This window comes from Leptosomus discolor, chromosome 3 (genome assembly GCF_034619465.1).
Source record: "Leptosomus discolor isolate bLepDis1 chromosome 3, bLepDis1.hap2, whole genome shotgun sequence".
NCBI lineage: Eukaryota > Metazoa > Chordata > Aves > Leptosomiformes > Leptosomidae > Leptosomus > Leptosomus discolor.
In genome coordinates this window covers 12595230-12617361 of record NC_141393.1, presented here as the reverse complement: position 1 = coordinate 12617361, position 22132 = coordinate 12595230, and the positions used below count along the sequence as shown (strand labels likewise).

Sequence of the window (22132 nt, the reverse complement as noted above, 5' to 3'; positions counted from 1 at the left end):
CTGTGTCTCACTAAGCACACTGATCCTACCGAGTAAGGGTATACATTTTTATTTTCTGATTTTCCAGCTATCATCAAAATTCCTGTATGGGAGAATTTCAGAGTGTCCCAGTTTCAGCAGTTTTAATGTAGCTTACACGAAGGAATAAGGTTTAGCGTCATGAAAATAGAGATTGCAAGGTATTTCAGCTGAGAGCTTTGGGTGGTTTTGGGACATTAATTGCCTTGGTAGTTCACAAGGTATGCTACGAGCTGCATCCTTAGTGAGATTGAATTGCATCTGGCGTAGAAAATTATACAGAACTTCACAGTGGGAGGTTCTGCAGCAAGTGCTCAGTAGTACTCTTTCACACCAGTCACTGCCAGCATTGTTGCTTTGGTTGCACTCTCTGACTCTGTCGTGTTGTCTCTTTCAGGCACTTTTAGGATTTGACAGAGTTTGCACAACGCTTCATCAACGACGTGAACGCCTGCAGCAAGGCCAGGTTTTGGTAGCCACATCCATTGATGTGATTGAAGGTAACATGCTCTCTTCTGTCATTGCCCTGCACTTGCTGTTTATCCCCCACGGAGCCTCATGCTCTGGCCAGGTGTCCCCTTTTGCTGCCCGTCCTGGTTGGTGAGGTGAGAGCAGGATCAGGCCCCAGTTCGCTGCATGACTGAGCATCTTCCAGGCTGATCCGTGCTTCAGGTAATGGCTCTTCCTAACTGTGGCTCAGCCTGCCCCATAAAATGTGGTTTTGCCCTTCTTCTGAAGGAAATCTTTGCTTGCGTTATGCAGCCTGCCTGTTTTCCATAGCCACATAAGTGCTTCACGTTTTTGAATCCTGAAGCTGGTCTTCATTCAGATACTCATTTGCCACCAGGAATTTCGCAGGTCGGTTTTGCTCTCTGTTCAAAACCTAAAATAAAAATGCGTGCATTGTTTCTGAGCACTTTCTCATGGTAGGTGGCTTAGCACTTGTCAACCTATATATTGCTCTGTATGTTACTGACCGTGTTAGTGCCATCACAGACAGCAGAAAGTGAGCTGTGTTTGCTCCATCCCCCTGGAAATAGATCAGCATAGCGTTGCCCTGCAACTGTGACAGTTGTATTTAAGATAATCTTCTGTAAATGTAGTTGTCTCACAGAAAAGCAAGAACAGATTTTGCCTTTTTTTTTTTTTCCTAATTGGTATATTTGTGCTTAATTAAACCTAGAGGAAATAAATGCATCTCTTAATTCACTGCCACAAGAATTTTAAGGTTCAGAGTAGGTGACTCATCCACCAGAAAAGAATTTATTCTTTGTTTGTAAATGCTATTTATTGCCTTGTTTTGCATCACTATGGCTACTGTATGTCATTGGTGATATCAGCATCTACCATACATAAAATGAATGCAACACTGAATTTAGAAGAGATCTAGTTCTTATAGTAATTTGCTTGTATCAGCCACTTTTCTGTTGTATGTTAGTATGTCTGACATAAAAGCAGCACTAGAAGTGGCTCAATATTTTTCCATCAAAACTGGCTGAAAAGTAAAAAATTCTCCTGCACATAGAATCGTTCCAGAGCTAAAAAATCCCTAATCAGCCACCAACCCCCTTTTTCACATTCTGTGGCTTTGTAAAGAGTTTGGTCATGCCCTACAGGTGATCTCAAAGTTTCAGGTGAACTGATTTACAGCAGCATTCTCAATTATTTTACTTCTAGTTATTTTTAGTGTTAAATACCTAGTTAAGCTTGTAGAAGCATCACTGCTTTCAAAGCCCATATAGATTCTTCAGCTTACCGTTACTGTTTCTAAGTGGAGACTGAGAACAATTAATCTATTCCAGTTAAAGCCTAATTCTTTTGCCAATTGCATGGCCCCATGTTCTTTTCTGAAACACATCAAGTACAATCACTTCTGCCATCCTATTCAATCAAAGTCTTAGGTTGCACAGATTTTGTGAAATGGCCTGGGCTTCAGCAGCTTGGGAGCTGATTCACTGAGGCATCTGCTGTAACACTGGTAGGACTGTCACCATTTTCCTAGCCAGAATCATTTGTCTTTGTCATTTAGAAATAATCTTCAGGGTGTAATGTGGTCTTAGGGAAGCACGGAGCCCGTTATTGCCCAATAATAGAATTTCATGAGGTCTTAACAACATCTTTGAGCTCATATGACACATTTGACAGTGCATGTGTGGATCTGTATCTTTAATGTCCCATAGAACAAGGACAGAGAAGTGTTTTAAACACTTGGTACTTATTGAAAGGCTGATAAAATAAAGCAGCCAGCTGTGGACGACTGCAGGAGTCTGTCACTGGCCAGCGGGGACCAAGCCCCAGGACTCACAGCAGTGGGACATGTCTTCTCCATGGTAGCCAAGCCAAGGACTTCATAAATCCTGTCCCCGCATAAAGCCTTTAAGATTATTTCCATCCAGACACACACTTTCTCATTTCCCTTTCCCTGCAATCCAGGACAGATGGAGATGGGACACTGAACCCCAAAAATGATCTGAAAAGAAAGATGTTCATCTTGGACATGGTCAGAGCGATGATCCCTGTGCTCCTGCAGGCTCACGGCTGGGTCTGGCTAACAGGCAGTGTGAGAACCCCCCAAACCAAGTCTTCCCAAAGAGTCAAGGTTGGGAGAGCGGGGTCCTGATATGGCCGTGTGGTCATCCGCAGAGGCAGCACTGGAGGGGCAGCAGGAGGGGTGCAAAAGGTTAGCTCTGGGACAAAGGAGAGACCAGGACCAGGACAGGGTAAAAGGGCAAGAACTGCATGAGCACCGGGGGTGATCAGAGGGAGGAGGCAACAGAAGGAGTGCTGCTTTCCTTTTGGGCAAGGAAGCATCCAAGGGCACAGCTCTGCCCTTTTAAGCCTTGTCTCAGGTGGCAGGAATGGCTGGCACAGCTGGGCCCATGGTCACTGCTCCAGGAAGGCGCCTCCCATTTCCAGATCACCACTCCCTCAGTGCTGTTGTCCATGGGTGCCCAGTGGTATGGCCTGCTGGATGCTGCAGGAATTGTGTCCAGAAAATAAATGTATTTTACTGATTAGGTGGTTTGTGGTGTCCTGATGTGGTGTCCCTGGGGAGGGGTACAGGCCCAAGCAAGGGCAGGGAGCTCAAGACTCTCTTTCCTAGCAGGCAGAATCTGGCCCTCTTCTACTATACCATGACTATGGGAGGATTCAGGCTGTGTAAGCTGGGAGATGCCCAGATCAGGGGTTTGGTTCAGCCTCCTGCTGAGTTTCAGAGCCTGGTTTTGCTTTCCTGTTGTGTGCATGTGTATCAGGAAGCATGTTGTTTAATTCAGCGTTGGCTGGGTCCAAGGCTGGCGCTTCAGGGCTTTTCCCTAAGCTGATGGATGCCTATGGCGTCGGGTCCTGGCCCACAGCTGAGCTCAAGTGTCTCCTGGGTCTGCCGTGCTCTTTTTCAAATATGATGCAGTGGGAGTGAAAGTCTCTGTGATATCACGCTGCTCTGTGCTGCAGCTAATTAAAGTCATTGTGAAGGGTTTTGTAGTAATTGCAGATATTGTAAAATTTAGTTTTGTGGGGTAATTGGTAATGTAAGCCTGAAACAAGTTATTCTTAAGTTGTTTTAGTTTGCATTTCTCAGTAGGAGCTGCCTGTACAAAGAAGGCTTTTGTGTGTGAAGCAGGACCAGAATTAATGGCAGCAGTTAGTCGTGCCTAAAGGGGTGCTTGCTGTGGCAGGTGGCAGGGCAGCGTAATTGACGATGCCTACATTCTGCGTGCTGCAGGAGGCTCCGGCAGCCAGTAGCTGCTGTACCTGATGAAAACGAGCTAGAGAGAGTGAAATGCCCACGGCCAAACCCATCCAGGGCTGATGTATTCCCATCCAGTCTGTAGGCCCTTCCAGTCTAGCTCAAACAGAGTGGTTCAAGCTCTCTTTGCTCCTATGCACTTAATAGGCATTATGAAGTTTTCAGGCATCTTCAGATTTTTCAGTAGAATACTGTATCTACAAATCTCAAATGTGAGGAAAATTCTGACGCCATAGAAATGTGCAGCTACCCAGCCATGGGCTGGGCTGAGTTCCCTGCAGCAAGGACTGCAGCCAGCTCTCATCCCTCTGCTCCGGGGTGCTGAAGTTCTCAGTGGTATAAGGAGAGTGCAAGGGTCAGCACTGTAGTGCCTCAGGTGCCAAACAGCACAGGGGGATGCTTAACGGGCACATAAGCAGCTTAGGTTCCTAAGTCCCTGATTTAAATGAGATTTAGGTGCCAAACCTTCCCTGATACATTTGAAAATCCGACTCAACACCTCTCTGAACACTCAGGCAAGTAAAGACTACTGAAAATCTGGCCCTTAGACATTGATGCAGCTGGTGTGTCTGGAATTAACGTTTAAAAAGAAGTGCTGGCTCATGACTAAATGGAAGAGACATCTGGGAAGAGCAAATATTGAAGAGGTTACGAAGAATGAGAATTTAATTCAAGGCTGGTATTTCCTTGAGTAACATTTTCGGTCAAGAGATACAATTTCTGAGCTCCTATATCAGTTATAAACTGGTTGCTGATAACATTGGAGGACTCCTATTTTCCTACTGGTGACTCTGGGACTCTATGGGGGGTCCTCTTTGCTGTCCTGGGGGCGCAGCTGGAGTCAATGCTGTGCTCTGCATCACAGCACGCAGTGGTAGGATTTGGCTTGGAGTGTCCAGGAAACACTTCTCAGTGGGCTTAGAGAGGACAGTCTGTAACACAATTATTTTAACAAATACAAAAAGGCAATGTCTTCTGTTAAATTAACTGTGGGGCCAAAGCTCGGAGCTGAGTTTTCCCATTCTTTAATATTTGCAGCATGACAGAGGTGATGAACACACGAGAACCGGTGATGGAGGAATTTGCACTCAGCCAGACTCCTGAGGAAGAAGGAGGCCCTTCAAGCCAGGTAACTTTAGAAAAACTGGAAAGTGTCCTGAGTTGCTTTTCAAAAGCAATTTAATGCAGCCAGTAACTGTTGTACATGTAGATGTCAAATTGCAGAGCACAGCTGCCAGAAGAACAAACGCCAAAATACATGTTTGATCCTACTTAGGTTTTATTTTTAAAAGGTAAGAGTGCTGCCAGGAGGGTTTTGTCAGGTACCAGCTCTCCAGGGCACGGTGACAGCGATGCCCAGCCCCTGCAGGGCTGCAGGCAAAGAGGCTGTTTGTCACCCAGAATTCAGATCTGAACAACCATCGTGTGATGAAGACATCCAGCCAATAGTGTACCACAGTGTACAGCCGCCCTTGTAATGAACTATGCTTCCTCATGCTCAGAGGGAGCTCCGTTTTCAGAAAAGAGAGCGATTGTGTGATTCACATAAATGGCTGTGGCATCATTGCAGTAGCACTGGTCAGGGCCATTTGCTGGCATGTGCAAGAGCATTTTCTGTCCCGAGGTGGTCTCACACACCCACTCGTGTACCTGCCTGTGGTGCTGCTTCCAGCAGGAGGGATCACGATATCCTGAACCCGCCTTGTGACAACACCCACTCCCCGGTTTGTGCTCATGACTCTCAGTGTCACTGCCAGGGACAAACCACCTAAATGTGTCCCGGTGGACCTGAATTGCTTCTCAACACAGGGTGTATTATTGCAAGTAGACTCGGAAAACTGCTCTAGGAGCAGCTTATCACAGGTTAAAATCAAACATTTGGAATCCAGGGAAGTCAGAACTGAAATTTTGCCGTTTTCTTTCAGTTCACTTGTGCATGTAATGAAAAGCTGTATGCAATTATAGAGCGTACCATAAGCCTTCCCATGCCTCATCGACTGCACAGGATAGATACTGCTCACTCAAAGAGCACATTTTCAATATTCTCTTTCTTGTTCACTGATTCCCGGATTTTCATTATTGTGTTAGTGTACGCTGCCCAGACTCTGTGCCAGCTCCAACTCCACCTATGTATTTAGGGCTGTTACAGAGTGTCCCTGATCGTATGCTCCAGAGTTTTTTGCCTAGCTTCTTTACCCTTCCCCTCTGGGAGAACGTGGTACCGTTCGCATTCTAGTGATGGCCACTTGAGACAAAAAAGCGAAAGGAAATGAGAGGTAACGCAAAGTCAGTGACTCGGTGGGAAAACTAGGTTTCTTCCAGCAACTTCCAAGCACTCTGGCCAGGAGACTGGTCCTTCTCTTCCTGCAGTCTCCTGCCCACTCGTCACACACTCCAGCTTCCGCAGAAAAACACAGCGAGGCCCGACAGGCAGCTCTGCTTCCTGCCAGTCCTGACTCATTCCTGGAGGGACGTGGTAAAATACTGAGCTCCGGTGGAAAAAACCATTGTGTGATTGGTGTGAGGAAAGACCATATGAGAATGACACAAACAAAAGTAGCCAAGCTGAGGCTGCACGGCACAGGTGCCTTTCCTAAATTTTGTTGCGGCCATAATAATCAGCTCTTAGCACGTTTTTAGATCGGTGTATGTCATTTCCTAGGGCTTCAGAAAGCAGATGAAAAAGCAGAAGTTTTGTTAGATTGGATCCCCCCCCTCCAGGGGTTGCTGGCAGGCTTGGGGTTGGGGTGGCCATCACGCAGCCCTCTGCCACCCAAGCAGGCTGAGCAGCATCTGGGGAAAGAGGTCACTGTCACCTGCATGTGCAGCCCTGGGAGGAAATAAGGCAGTTTGCCTACAGTTTTATGGCTATTTTCTGCCAGTTGAGTAGTGAGGCTCAGGGAGCTGGACTCCACTGTGGGTCTGAAGAAGAGTACGCTGCTACTCAGGGGTGTCTCTGGACCTGTCCTGGCCAAGGAGATTTTACGTTGTCTCATATTGGGAAATAGCAGGATTGTATTAGCAACTTCTTAAAATTCCTCCCAGTCAAGACAGCTGCCATGGAGATGTCTTTGCAAATTATAAACAGCTCAGGAGGAGGCTGTGTAATGGGAAGTTGGGGAGAACTTTTCTGATAGGCAGCATGAGCAGCATTGCTTGATCAGGACAAGTTACACTCATGAGGGTGCAGCTCAGGGAGGCATTAGAAAGGTTTCACTTGATCTAGTTGCACTGATGGGGCTTTCTCACAAAAGGAATTTATTCTTAATTGTGTCTTACTTTGCAACGCTAACAATAATATATAACATTTTTCACCTTCATGTAGATTTGCAAAGAGTAATGAATCCCCGCAATGCTACCATGGGGACCGAGGGCTTGAGGATGAGAATTATTGTCCTTTCCTGTCTGCAGAAGTCAGATACAGGCATCACAGCAATGATAAAAATGTGCTTGCTGCTTCCCGGACACACAGGAAGAGAACTGCCCTTCCCAAGGGCTTGCCTCCCCATGCCAGCTCTGATGCCAAGTGGGACAACTAAACCCTAAGCTCTTAGAGAAAGCAGCTATGGGGATGAAGGGAGGTTGCAAAAGCCACAGAGCAAACCCCTCCAGTGGGTAAGACATCCCCAGGTCCCTGGCAATGTCCTGGGGGATGCGCCCACTTTTGTGGTGGTAAGGGAATATCTGCGTGTTTCTGCCTGGGCTCGTAGCAGGAGCTGTGCTGAGACTGGGTGACATAACCAGAAGCGCTCAGTCTAACCAGACACCCTGTTCAGTGGTGAACGTGTTGCAGATATGTGGAGAGGTTCCCACCAGCGCACAGCAAACCTGTGGCAGTGCCTGGAGTTAAACTGGGATGGTTCTTGTTCTCAACCTCTAGTTCAGTCCCCTAGTCTGCACCTTGATTTTATTGTTGCAAATAAGATAAAATAAAACTCAGCTAGCGTGGAGAAATTTACAATCCAGTAGTGCAGGTATGTGGATGTTTGAGAAGCCAGGAGATAAGGTTTCAGTGAAACAACACAGAGTTTGTCTTATGTTAACCAAAAAAAAGTACCATGAGAGATTTAAATGAACCAATGATGTTGAAAACAAGAGAGCACTTTTATGTGTTAGAATATCCTTCACTAGAAAGACCCGGTTCAGCTTCAAGCTCTAATCACTGCGTAGTGTTTGACCTGCAGCCTCAATGTGACAAAGGAAAATAATAGCTGGCACTATCATCTGTGTAAAGATGATCTCTGGGGCTACCTGTTTTGCATGAATGCATCATAAAATACAGTGCTTCACATTACAGAAAATAGCTCTGCAGAATGGTGGCTTCTTAATAAACCGTCGCAAGAAAACATGAATATCGTATCAGAGTAAAAGGTGTGCAGCTAGAAGGGCTGCCGCAGCCATTTAGCTTAGCAATGACCTTTGTGTCCTAAAAACCCACCAGAACTGAAACACGAGTGTTTGGCAACATAATGAATTTTGTCGCCTGTCCTCTTTTTGACTACGCGTGTCGAATCACACAGGTCAAGGCAATCATCTGCCCAACACACTGGCAAGCAAAGTCAGTTCTTTGCAGACAAAGTGACAGCATGTGCAGAGCAGAGTGTGGTGAGACCTATAGTTCCCCTGTGTCCGTGCTTGGCCAGCAAGGAGCTGGATTCAGCTGCTTTTGAAATCCTCCCTGTGTGGGACTGCACCAGTTTGAAGGGGTTTTTTAATGGACATGGGAGTGCGTGTCAAAAGTGGAAAGGATGCTAAGGTGGAGCAGGTACTCTGTTTGCTCTGAATATGCATCCCTGGGCGAGGCTTTGATGGACATGTCCCCAAATGTCTCACCAGGCCTTCTCAGACTCACGTGAGAAGTACCCCAAGCTGTCCAAAAGACTGCCGTCAATCGTGGTTGAACCGACCGAGTCTGGGGAGGTGGAGAGCGGAGAGCTGCGCTGGCCTCCTGATGACCTGAAATCAGCAGAGGACAAGGGTCTTCATGGTGACCAAAGAGTCTGTGTCCAGCAGCCGCAGCAGCAGCAGCAGGAGATGGATCTGGAAGGTCTGAATAATTTTCATCCTTGTTCCCTATAGGAAAATAGCAATTTCAGGCCACGCCACGCACTGAAGTTAATAGAGAACCAAAGAGCAGTAGGTGCTTGAAGGTGCCCAGAAACACCTGCACTGGAGAGGGAGTCCTGTGGACTAAAAATTTCCTTGTACCTTTTGAGCCCATGGTGTTTCCATCTGCCTTAGGCTCAATCCTGGCCACTCACATGGCCAACAGCCAGTTTGCTGCACATCAGCAGTTCACTCTAGGAAACAGTTATCCTGTTCAATAGCATGTATCTACCTCCCTATCTCCTAGCCTAGAAGCAAGGTGTTTAACAGCTGCACATTTTTGAAGTATCGTGGTGTCCCAGGAGTGCATCAGTGTAGCAGGAGCTCACAAATGGTAGATATGACTAGTAGTGTCACTATGGGGTAAATGTGGCTAAAGATAAGAGCTTGTTGGAGTGTAGCTTGCACAGGGAATGCTCCAGTGTGGAACTGGTCTGTTTATTTCTGTTTTCTTTGTCTCAGTGCTCTCCTTTTCTCTTAAAGAGTGACACAGTTTCCACTTCAGTGCGCCAACATTTGCCACCCAGACACGCAGAGACAGCAGCCAGGATGGGGTGTAAGATGTACCTTCCCTTACCTTCAAAGGAGCAATGATAAATTGTCTGATCTTGAAGTGTCAAACTATCTGCTATTCCAGTTGGCACTTCTGGGTGGTGGCAACCACAGGGTTTGATCATTCAATAAGAAATATGAGCCAAATCTGTCGCCTGACCTCCAGGTTGAACATTATGGCCTCTGTGTATTTTTTGTGCATTGTTGTTAGGACTCGTTATGTCTTCAGGACTGAGGCTTTGAGCAGATTTCACTGACAGCAGGTAGCCCTCCCACTACAGTGGCTGTCCATAGGGATCATCACCTCATCTCACTACTGTCTGTCCTGAGGTCTCAAGTCCTCTGTAAAGTCAAACTGTGATGCACTCAGTGTTCCCTACTCCAGGTTTAACTACCGGTTTGCAAGTAGAGCAAATTGCTCATGTCAAATCTGATCACCCTACTGGACCCACTGCCTGGTGGAGCAGGGAATCGAATGAAGGCTGTTATACCTGTATGGGGAAATAAATACTGATGAACCATTTATTTGCAGATACTTTAGCGCACCCAGCTCAAGAAGTGGAAGACAGTACAGATACTCCAGAAAGCAGAACTGAAGAGGACGAGTAGGGACTCCATGGCCTCAGAAGTGAAACTTCATTGTGAATGTTGTTGGAAAGCTAACACACTCTGGAGACATGTCAAAGTAATCTGTATTTAAATCTGCAAGGGTTATATTTAGTTACTACCTGGTAAGAAGCGTCTGGGCTTTAGAACTGTTCTTTTCAACATTTTGATTTTCAGGCTGGGTTTCATATTATTTCTTTAATTTTTCTTTGGGAAACAATGGGGTGTATTAGGAAATACAAGATTATCAAGGAAAAAATGCTTCTAATTTCAATTAGCACATTTCATTGGTTTTACCTTTTTCAAGCAAGGCTGCTTTCAGGTATCAACAGCAGGACAAAGGGGTTACGTTTCTACAGGAGGGATGTCTTAAATCTAAAACCTTTCTTGTTTTTAGCCATTTAAAACTAGCACTGTGATATTATGGACAATAGATGTAATATAATGTCACCATTTGATTTTGTAACTTTTGTATAGAGATGCAAGTGTAAGATTTGCCTCCAGGCTGCCACCCCGGGGCTGCCCAGAGCAGTTCTCTCCCTTTGGCTAACATGTGCAAATTTGGATGAACCAGCCTTTTCTTAGCCGCCTTTTCAATAAGACTCAACGCCTTTCAGAGACGCTTTCTCGCTGTACATTGACAAAGCGGAGTAGCTAGTCGCTGGTGTTCGTGGAGTGAGGGTGTCTGTTGTAGGCTTGGTCAGGTGGATCGTGCTCTTCATGCGCTCTTCAGGGCCAGGTCCAGCCGTGGCGTGGCGTGTGCTTCTCTCCCTTGAAGCCGACGAGATGGCTCCCGCTTCCGCCACGGCTGGGTTTGTCCCACCTTGTTAATAGAAATTGTTGTGGCAATTCCTCTTTTGGTATGTTTTGTGTATGACATAGGTGCAGAGGCCCAACTGTTCCTCCCTCGACCTGAGCCGGGCCATGGTTGGGGGTGGGTGATGGGACCCTAAACCTGCCCTCCAGTTTGCCTGACACCAGGTTCCCCCCCCGAGCCACCGGCAGTAGAAGGGGGTGGAGGAGGGCCGAGGTGGCGGGATGCACAGCCACCTCCCTCTTGCCCAAGTGGCGCTGCCGGCAGGACCGCGTGCACTGGGGGGTGCCCTCACCTGTGGCACGACCCCCTCAGATTTGGTTGCATGGCCACCTCCCAGAGACCAGAGCTCATGGTAGGACAAGCTGTCTCTGGACACCTGGGCCTCCAGTGGATTTTCCTTGGGGTTTTGGGGGCCATTTTGACAGGGGTGAACCCCTTCCTGCACAGGGACCTCCCAGAGACTCCCTCCCACCATCCCAGGAGAAGCACTGATCTTGGCCCAAAACACTACCCCTTGGACAGTGTTGGTGGAGACAGATAATGCATGTACTCAAAAGGGTTTGACTGTGTCAGTGATGAGTGTCCCATAAGCTACGGAGCTGGCTTTCTGCATCTCTGCAGGGCTGGATGGGGTCTGTACTTCCAATTAATGTTGCAGCCGGAAGAAGCAGCTCACTGTAGGTGGAATGAAATAATAGGATTTCTTCCAGGGTTAACTCCTAAGTTAACTTCCAAGTGCTTTCCTTTCTCCAGTAATACTTTTCTCTAACGGCCACTTTTAATTGTGTGATGGTGGATAAAATTTACTGGCCAGATATATTGATAAGATAAGTTTATACCTTCTTAGCAACCAAATTTAATATATTTACTTACAAAGAATTCTGTGCGATGAATGTTTAATACAAAGGAAAGAGACTATTTTACTTCAAAGCAACATTAATTTATGTACAAAACTATAGCTCATTATTTGGGGTGTTTGGGATCTAGGACCCTTTTTATAAGCAGTGTAGTATAGTATAATGTGATAACTAACTTAAACTTTGCTCTCTCAACCTATGTAACAGTCTATTTTGCCTTCTTGATGTAGACTTTCTTACCTACACTGTCACAGAATTATTCTGTTGAATGAGTGGGATTCTGGTCAGAGCACCGAATTTCACCAGAGTGACTGAAGGTTTCAAGAGCACCTCCTAAATCTGGCTGCCATCCCCGTCACCCCCTTTGCTGGTGACAGTTTTCTGGTAAAGCCAACGAAGCAAGGACAAGCTCAAGCTATGTGTTTGGGTAGCACACAAGCAGTGAGAGGACGTCCCTGGCTCGGACCCGTCTGCAGCTGGTCGTGGCGGGAGGAGAGCCCTGCTGGCGAGGTGGCTGGGCGGATGCGAGGTGCTCTTTAAACGCTGCTTTTGCATCAACCGTCAAGAAGTTTTACAAAGCTCTGGAGGGAAAACAACGACGGTGATGACATATTTTTAGCTGTGTGATTTCCTTTCAATCTGCATCTGCCCAGCTCCATGAGGAATGACGTTAGACATATCACTTAATTTGCTTTTCACTTTATAAAAGGAAAAACAGTTGTTTAAAACACTTCCCCCAATTTTATGTGCTCTCTATCTGCTTTCAGACGCTCCCTCCCTTCCTGCTCTGGATGGCCCTTATCCTATTTCCACCTGAGGTCAATGGCACTTCCCTAAATAAGTTTCCCAAAGAAACAACAAAATTCTACGTACACCCTGAGAAAGCGCCACACAGCACTACTTTTTTCATCCTAGTACGTAAAGCTACAGCCCATATAGAAATGCCACATTTCCCTCTTCCAGCCTAATTACTCCTCTCTTTCCTTTCCCTTTTTTGTGCTGCTCCCTTGAAGTATTTTACCTGAAGCAAATGGATGCTTCAACCTAAAGATTTCTCCTAAAGCCGTGTGGCCTCAGTTTAACAACCATGCAAACCTAAACTCCTCCTCCCATTTTTATTTTTCTGAACATGGGCCAGAGGCCCTGAAATAGGAGAGCAAGATAGAGAGAAAATCATTTTATACAAACAAGCCCTATTTATTCAACTTGCAGGTCTATGAATGTTCACTTACTTTGTCTGTGTGCAAGTGTTGTCTCTCTAATAAACTCAATAGTTGTTTTGTATTTTTTTCTGGATTAAAAGCTTTGTAGAAACTAAAAAGGAAAAAAAAAAGACATTCAGTCATATTTTTCTAGTCTAGCTTGTAGAATATTTCATGTAGTGCAGAAAGGAAGTTTTATGGAGTAAGACATTGTTGGATTTTGCTCTATTTCAGTTCTTTCTAATTTTGTAAAATGCCACCTGTACATAATAATCAACTAATGTATGTCCTGTAGATGTATTACACCATTTAGCCTATTAAATAAATGCCTATACTGGACCGATTGGAAGAAGTGGTGCACACAGTGTCTTGGTTTAGAAATGCAAAGGGTTATTTTGGTGGCGTGCATCTCCTGTCCTACCACTAATACAGCTAATACAGGGAAACAAAGCCTGCTCTAAGCCTGCCTTTGCCCTGGGACATGCAAATACTCGCACTGGCCCTCCATCTCACATGCTCCTACACAGATAAATTCAGATATACATCAATGGCAGTTGCCATCTCCGTCTCCTTTGAGCCCTTCCTGGACCAGGCAGCTCAATGCTCATTGCTTCTGTCTTGGGATTTTCTTGCTGCCCACCTTGACAGGGCCCCTTTGCCCTGGGTGGTACCCTGCCTTGCATGCTGTGCTAGCAGCAAGCCAGTTGGCTCATCTTCATTCACCTTTTAATGCAATGCACATTTTTAACACTTTCTGGAAAGGCTATTGTGGAGCCCAGCAGGAACTCGCATTACTAGAAACCTATACCCCATGCAAGGAGAGCAGGGTCACGTGGCAGAGAAGATAAGAGGCAGACATAGTCTGCTGCTGAACAATTTTTCCCCAAAACATCAAGTTACCAAAAAGCAAAGGATTGGCTAAGTGGAGGCTGAGACTCCCTCTTGCTTTCCCAGTTCAAAAGGAGCTGCTGCTCACTGACATGGGTATATCAGCATGGCAAAAAGGGTTGCTTGGGATCAAAGCCAGTTTCTCCCAGCTGGGCTGAGGACCTGCTACTGCAGGGCTGTTCCTGGTACACAGAGGTGTGGTGGCATGCTTAGGGAAATTTTTTGCCTCCCAGGCTGGAGGCCGTGAGCCCAGCGTTGGCACTGTAGTGCTTGCAAACCTGATGCTTAATGTCACTAAGTACTGGACTTTCCATGCATCTCATATCCTGGCATAGATTACCTTGGGGGCAAGTAAAGGGACTGACACTGGCTCCTTCTCATCTCCATAGGAGCCATCCTTTCCGTCTGGGGTTTTTCTGTGTGGTGGTCAGCCACATAAGGATGCAATAGGTGCTACCTGATGGCTCCAGGGGATGCAGTTTCAACTGGTGCCAATTTTATGTCACTGTGAGATCTGTGCTGAGCCCTGGCTGTTCTCTTTCATTGAGTCTGAAGGCAGGGGGAGTTTATCCATAATTAATTATCTAAGATGAGCATGGGAACGCTGTTGTCTTGCTCCTAACTTTTAGATTTTAAACTTAAATCCACTGGATCCTCGGGTTCATTTAATGTTATCCCATTGACATATTATGAGACATTTTAGTTTATCTTTAATCAGGCATCTGCTTAGCAGGTGTTTTTTTTAGATTTATGCTGCTTGACACTCTTGTCTAAAGGAGCAAATAACATTTTCAGCATAATTAGCCTTTATTTAAACTACTAGCAAGAGATGGAAACTGGCTTTTATGATGTTAAACTGAAAAATGTCATGTCTAAATCAAATCAATCCTAATTTGTGGTTTTACCATCTTTTACAATCTTTTCTTTTCTTTTTTTTTTTTTTTTTTTTTTCCAAATCCAATATTTGTGTGAAATCTTTTGTGGAGAAAGGTGATCCCTGGCAGCTACACGGAGCTGTGACTCCCATAGCAAACAGCACATCCCTCACATTCACATTATAGAAGCTGTTACTCATATGCATTGCTTCTACCACAAATAAGAGCGGGGCACCCTTCTTCCCTTTTTCTTTGAAAACACATTGTGGCTTTCATTTCAGAGACAGTTTACTATAACATTGGAGAGTTACAGTTTAAATTCTCCAAAGTTTAAATTCACTAGGTTCTGGAAAACTAGGATTTTAACAGTTTCTGGTTTTCTTCCTTAAAAATGAAAAAATCATTGGAAAAAAATAAGCCTGAAACATTAAAAAGTTGCAATTTTCTTCTAAGAATGCTGATAAAACATTTTCCTCCATTTTCTCCAACATTTCTGCCATGAAGAGTCCAAAAACTTCACATGTAACCTCAGCAGACTTTGCTTCTGGAGACCCTCCCTGAGCCCAGTTATGAGGATGGGTAGGAGTGGAGAGGTGGGGACCTCCAGGGTTGTGGGAACACAGAGCAGGAGCTATTCTCCACATGCTCAGCTTTCAGACCCCAGACCTTACACTACAAAGGACAAGGATCTTTTCATCCTGCCTGACATTCATGCCCACACACCAAAGGAAATCTGTTTAAAATGCCTGTGATTGCAGTGAGTCCATTAAATGGGTGTTTGCAATCAAGCCAGCATTCAGCTTCGGCATGGCTCCTGGCGTGTGACAAATTCTCTTTATGAATTAGTCATTTAATTTATGAAACATAGGTTGGATATTGTCACAAACCCACGTGTCCTCCATACCCCTGACAACTGTATCCCCACGCATTACTATTCAGTAGGCGATGAAGCTGTGAAAACCCATGGGACTGGGATGCTGCTGGGATGTACAGCCAGACCTAGGAGCTGGGGAAACCTCCAGATACCACAGTGATGGAAACCTAAGAGTAATTCGTTGTTTCTGTTAACCATTCACTGATGATGATTTGAGCAGAAGGGAACAGCACAGGCACCTGTCTCATCAACCCAGCCTTCCCTTGGCAGCACCATGTGTCCTCCTGGATTAGCTCTGCAGGCTGGTGAGGTCTTGCAAGTATAGAACTGCAACTGAAAACATAGGGGCAGAACAAAAGAAACTGAATATGGGATGACAACCAGCAACTCAGGTGCTGTTTCACTGGTACTGGTCTTTAACTACTAGCTTGGGAATGCAGGGGGAAGAAACTAGTTTTTTTTCCCAAAATTTACAACTGAGGCAGAATAAAGTGAACTGGACACAAAAATGGTCTCTACATAGCTTTGTAGTGCACTGGCTCTGGGAGCAGGATGGTTGCTTTTTTAATTCTTAATGGCCATGTCCAACCAGTAGCCCTCCAGCTCATCCCCCCCTTCCTCATGAGCCCAAGGGCTGGGACCTGCTGCAGAAGAGCTTTCTCTAAATCTCAGGTGTCCCTGTCCATCCTAGTTTTGGTTCATTTGGCACACTGGTGCAGCTCAGAGATGCTGGGATAGCGTCCCTTGGAAGGGGACAGGAGCTAACCCCACTCCTGTGAAGAGTCTCTGCAGAGAGGGAAGAGCAGTTCCTGGTGCCTTTTCTGCCATGAAGCCCTTGAGGTACCACAGGGGTGAACAGTCACTCCCACCACAATGTAACTAATTTTGCTCCAGTAGGAACAGGAAAAAAATTTAAGATGAGGTTTGGGACACTAAACACCAGGAGGACTTGGTGCTTAAGGCACAACGAGAAAACATGAGCAAATACAAAGCAGCCATTTGACTCCTGCTGGCTCCAGCACCTTCCTTGTAGCTCAATGTCTCTCTTTGGACCAAACTCGGTGCCCTCGGTTACCTTTAAAAACCCTTTAGCATAGGGACACATCTCAGATTGACGCTGTGCCTCTCAAGTGTGATCGTAACTGAGGAGACACACAGAATTCCCTAGTTCACACAGAGGCTAAGGTGCTGCTTCCTATTTATAGCCAGGCTGGGTTAAATAGAGTGCCTTATTCATCCCTGAGGTTTTAAACAAATTCCAAAGAGGACAAAGGGCCTTGTGTCTTTTTCCCCACCCTTTTTTTTTTTTTGGCCTAGTTCGTACATGCAGAGCTAAGATGTGTTCCAAGAGTGATTCAAAATAAGACTAGAAAATTATTTGCTGGCTCAGCATGAACCACTGTCCTGCTAGGAATCATCTGTATGATTTTCATATGCATTCTGAGAAAAAGCAGCTATTAAAATAACACGAAGTTTTGATATGTGGGTACAAGCCCTGCTTGCAGATCCACTGATAGAAAACCTCTAAATTTGCTGGCATTGCTTTTGGTCTATTGCAGCTGAGGGATAAGTTCGGATACTGAGGGGAAGAAAAAAGGAATAAAACGAGGGTATTTAAAACTACTGCTTTATAGATATGCCCAATAATATATTGAAATAAGCAGAGCAAGAGATGGTGCTTATCAGGCTAAGCTGCTGTCCCAAGCAAGGCCAGCTCTCTGAGTCAGTACAGATTTTATTGCATTCTTCGAAGTTTTTCTGGTTTCTGACAGTGAGGTGTGCCCTTCTCACCATGCAGAGCCACAGCATGTTTGGGTAGCAGCGCTGCTGGAGGTGCTTCACTGTTTGAACAACGGGGCAAACTACATTGCTTAGGTGCTTGTATTTCATTTCAGCAAATAGCAAAGAGCTGATTCAACTCGCAAATAACCCAGACATGTAATTACTTTGTTTTTACAATAGGTGATTTTGTCACAGCCTAGCATCTGGCTCCGGTCGTGATAACCACTAACGTAACCAAGCCAAAGCTTTCTTTCCAAGCGATTCCATTTTAAACTCTTTAGGGTAGCAACTACCTTTTGGTTGCTTTGTATTAGAAACACCTGCACAGCACCTACAGCGGCAGGCTCTGCTCCGCAAGCAGGAGGGTCCCCTGCAGTGTGAGGAAGCCAGCAGGTGTCTGCAGCGCCTGTACCCACACAGAGGTGCCTGGTCCATACCCTGCCCGAGGCTCGAGCTGTGCCTGCCCCACTTTGGGGCAGCTTTTGGCATATCACCCCTCTGCCACCAGCCCTGCTCCCCACTGAAGCCTGCCCGGGGAGGGGGCTGCCAGGACAGCCCATCTGGGTGGGCCAGCTGGCTCTGGCAAGGACAAACGCAGCAGGCTTTTGCTGCATTCCCCACTGCAGGTGTTGGAGGCCAAACTGCTGAGACTGAAGGAAGCAGGCGAAATGGGCCGAGATCTGCCCAACATGTTTGCCTGAAAGTAGAGTAAAAGCAACAGATCTGAGTGTCTCCAGTTATCTTTCCCGGTAACTCTTGAGTTGCCAGAAAAGCCATAGACAATTAACTAATTTGTTCTTTTTTTTTTTTTTTTTTTTTTTTTTTTTTTTTTTTTTTCCCTCTAGAAAAGCTCACATACATTTATATGAAGACATAAAGTGTTTCTGCCATGCAGAACTCTGCCAAGAGCTTGTTATTCCACATTTACAATAAAAATTGTTACGCAAATGACCTAGACACATAGAGTACAGCACTTAAGTGGGGATTTGGCTAAATCCAGCACACATATCTAATCAGAAAACATATAAAGGCTTGGGAAAACACCATGATGTGATCTTACAGAGTCTTAATATATGGCTGTGCATAGGTTACAGGAGAAGAGACACGCAATACTGCATTAATGCTGGAAACTGTCTTTTTTATCAGTTTGTAACATCTGCTGGCCAAAGGAGAGAACTAAGAGCATCTTGAGATGTAAATCAACCTGATCCACCAACTCAGTGCTTGAACGTAAGCCATTTGACCTCTTGTGTCTCAGTGTCAGAAAACTGGATAAATGATGGATTCCCAAAATGAGAACCAGATGCTGCTACATTTTAGCAAAATCTTCCTGCTCGTGGAACTACTCTTACTTAGAAGGAAATTCCATAGGCAACAGTTTTTTTGTGCCTTGAACACCAGACAATGTGAGCTCTCAGCAGAAGCATGACTGCAGATGGCAGGATAAGGCCCATGCTTTACACCAGAGCAGAATACAGCTATTGCTATAGTGCAATCACTCCTGGAGTGTTCATAAACAACAGAGCTTCTGTAGCAACATATGCTATAGACAACGCATCGCAGTAGGTAGATTTGTAAGCACTGTACCACTTCAGAGTAGTTAATTTACACAAATTAAACACACACAAACTGAATGAGACATACTGGCACAGAGCATATGATGCCAAACATCAAATACTAAACATTCCTAGAGTGACCATCAGCTCTGCTCAGAGAAAGATTTCAGAAGATACTGGAAGAGCTCATTTCCACTCCAAATTTACTATGATTAGCACTGCACTCAAGATATTCATGTCGATATTTCAGGCTTCCCAAGACATCACTATATATTCTGTTTTACAATGTCGCCTGCCTTCTCAGTGTATTTCAATAAACTCTAAGATCATAACTAGAATTCACAAGTTGGATTTTATCATGACTGTATACGCCAGCACTAACTCAAAAAGCTTGCACAAACTAGTCTTTCTACAAGCTACCAGGAATACATAGCACTCTGTACACTGAATTATCCCGTAGTTAAGCTAGATTGTCTCTTTGTGGATTTATTTTTTTACCTAGAATAATACATTACCCTCTGAGTAATGGTTTGCTACCAACTCAAAGCAAAACACTCTGGACACAACATACGTGAAGAGCAGGAATCTCTGATGTCTAATGTGAAAACAGCTAACGCAGATACTTGATTTTTATCAGAAAGGCATAAACCAACACCAGCAGCTTCCATGCTGCTAGGCTAGGTGAAGTCGTGCTCGTGAACCTCGAACCCAATGTTCCTCTGAGATCAGGTATGTACAGAGGTAATTCCTTTGTGGACCTGCTTCTAGATGGATAATACACTGAATGTGGGCATTTGGACTGTTATTGGAGCTTACTTTTGAAGATGTTGTGGCCCTGTTCATCTGGTCTGCATTTCTTGGCACCTTTGCTGGGCCTCCACTGAGAACTTTCCTCACGTGTCTTCTTGGAGAGATCAGGTAGTTCAAACAAAGGAAGGATTAAAAAACACTCAATGGGATCCCTTACGGTGCTGACGTGTTGCCCGCTCCTTTTTGGAAAAATTTTGGAGAAGGTCATGTTAGCTTGAGCTGGTCTCTTCTGCATCAAAGGCTGGTGGGTTTGGCCCACAGCCTGGAGTAGGAGTCAGGTGATATGCCCTGTCTTTTCTAAGCAGCTTATTTTCTGTCTTTGAATTCCTACATGACAAGCACATGAAGAGTATATTAAAGATTAATGCAAAAGGCCCTGAAGATTGGAGCTTCCTGAAAGGCATCGCACAGCAGGTCTTCATTAGCGCACAAGAGCAGATGGACACACCGCCGGTGGGCTGACAGCACATGTAACACCTCCTCATACTTTCTTCTCCAGCCTAATGCCTCTGAACTTTGTAAGCAGCCTCAAAACATCCATAAATGATTCAGAAGAAGATGGATTAGCCAGGGGGAAGAAGTGTCACTTGCTGGGTTGTAGAAGTCCCTAGACCTCTGTTCTGGTTCTTATTTCACCACAAACCTAGGTGTAGCCACTTCATCTATCTGAGCTGAAGTCACACGAGGAGATTGATATGTTCAGTCCCAGAATCTTCAACCCCTCCATCTTTACTCTCTTGGGAGTATCTACCTTTCCTCAGTAAAGCACTCTTCATTTTTACATCTGACATCCGCAGATGTGTACACCTGTGGGATTCACAAACTTTCTCATTGGTGGGGTCTGGTCCAGGAGACAGTGACCCCACAGGACAGATTCCAGCTGCCTCTTCTCAGGGCAGGAGGAAGGTTGCCGAGCAGTATTTAAGTGTTCCCCACTGAGAGCATGGCATCAAGATGATACTCCAGTTAAAAGCAGTGACACTCTTCTCATTTTTTTCCCTTTTCACCCTGAACTTAAAAGCAGCAATTTATATGATTAACATTTCAGAAATGTTTAAAATTAAAAAAGACTACCAAATAATACTTCTAATGCCCACACACTGAACACTGCTGCTTAGCAAATTGGACAAGAATCATTATACTTGATACAGGAGCATGGTATAACAACAGTGTTGTTACTTGCAGCTCCTGGAGACAGTAACAGTTTTCACAAAGCATACTGGTGAGGCTGGCACGATTTAGGGATTACATCTTTAAACTAATGGGTGGAAACGTGCATGTAGTTACCAGAAGCTGTTACTCTTCAGTTCTTGATTCTTCTCATTTTGACATTTGCTTTTGTGTTGCACTTCTGGTGCTGACACTGAGCTTTATACACAAAAAGCAAAATAACTCAAATATTCTACATTCCTATCAGCAGTCGCCTGATGTTGCTACACACCCATCTCTCCTCTCCAGGACGCAGCTGCCTCTGTTGGACACGAACAGCCAAGAGAGAGCTGAGGAGCCAAACCTGCGGCTGTAGTGATGACCGGCCAAACCCTGCTGCTGGCAATAACCTTGCTGCATGCCCGCCCCAAGTAGGTGCTGGTGCTCAGCCACCCCCAACTGCCACAAAACCAACACCTACAAACCGAATTGTGCCCTTTCACAGCCCACATGTACCTAACACCTTTCTGTGCCGCCGCTTCTCCATCCTCATCTGCCGAAGGGGCTGACACAACAGGGGTTGCCCACCACCAGAGCCATCAGCAGATGTGTGCGACACCCCTGGGACCCCTCAGGGGCTGGCTTGAGCCATTGCTCCAGTCTACAGAGTGGAGGGACAGACAGCAAACTTTTTGTCAGAGCTATCCATGGGACCTGCCTCTCAGCTCCATGTCCTGTGCTTTAATGCTGAGATTTTCTTCATGTGGCGTTCAGCCCCAGCACTGCCCAGCACCCTGTGTGATGCCATGAGCTCTTCATCCCTCTGCTCTTTGACGATTCACTGGAGCTGCAAAAGGGCAATGCCTGGTTGTTTTCTGATCTTGCATTCAGTTTTGTGGCAACTCCCTATCTTGCTAAATAATCATCCAGCCGTGCAATTTAGCCCACAGTCTGCAACATCATGCAAATGAATTTTTATTATCAAACATGATAAAACACTCCAAAAGGAACTTTGCAGAAGAACGTGTTTCAAAACATCTAACAATCTCCGCTTTCTTCAACAGGGTGTTTCCATGCAGAGGGAAAAAACAAATACCTAGCCGAGCTTCCAGAAACACAGTATTCACCATAGAAACTATAAACTAAAACGACCCTACTAGTGATTGCAGCTCAGTGGAGCATTTTAGTTAACAGGTTATTTGAGTAAAAGGGATATTTGCAAAACGTCGCTGCTAATCCTGCTGTTTGCTGTATGTGGAAAGGCTCCAGCCAATTTCAGTGGAACTCCACCC

The 22132-nt window shown here is 45.4% G+C and overlaps 1 protein-coding gene across 1 annotated transcript; it reads left to right on the top strand.

The window, feature by feature from the left end:
- Nucleotides 1-853: 853 nt before the first annotated feature.
- Nucleotides 854-10033, top strand: LBHD2 (LBH domain containing 2). Its single transcript, XM_086463433.1, has 4 exons — nucleotides 854-876; nucleotides 4805-4895; nucleotides 8603-8813; nucleotides 9957-10033. The coding sequence occupies exons 2-4, from the start codon at nucleotides 4806-4808 to the stop codon at nucleotides 10031-10033; spliced, it is 378 nt and encodes a 125-aa protein (XP_086319559.1). The 5' UTR covers nucleotides 854-876; nucleotide 4805.
- Nucleotides 10034-22132: the final 12099 nt, after the last annotated feature.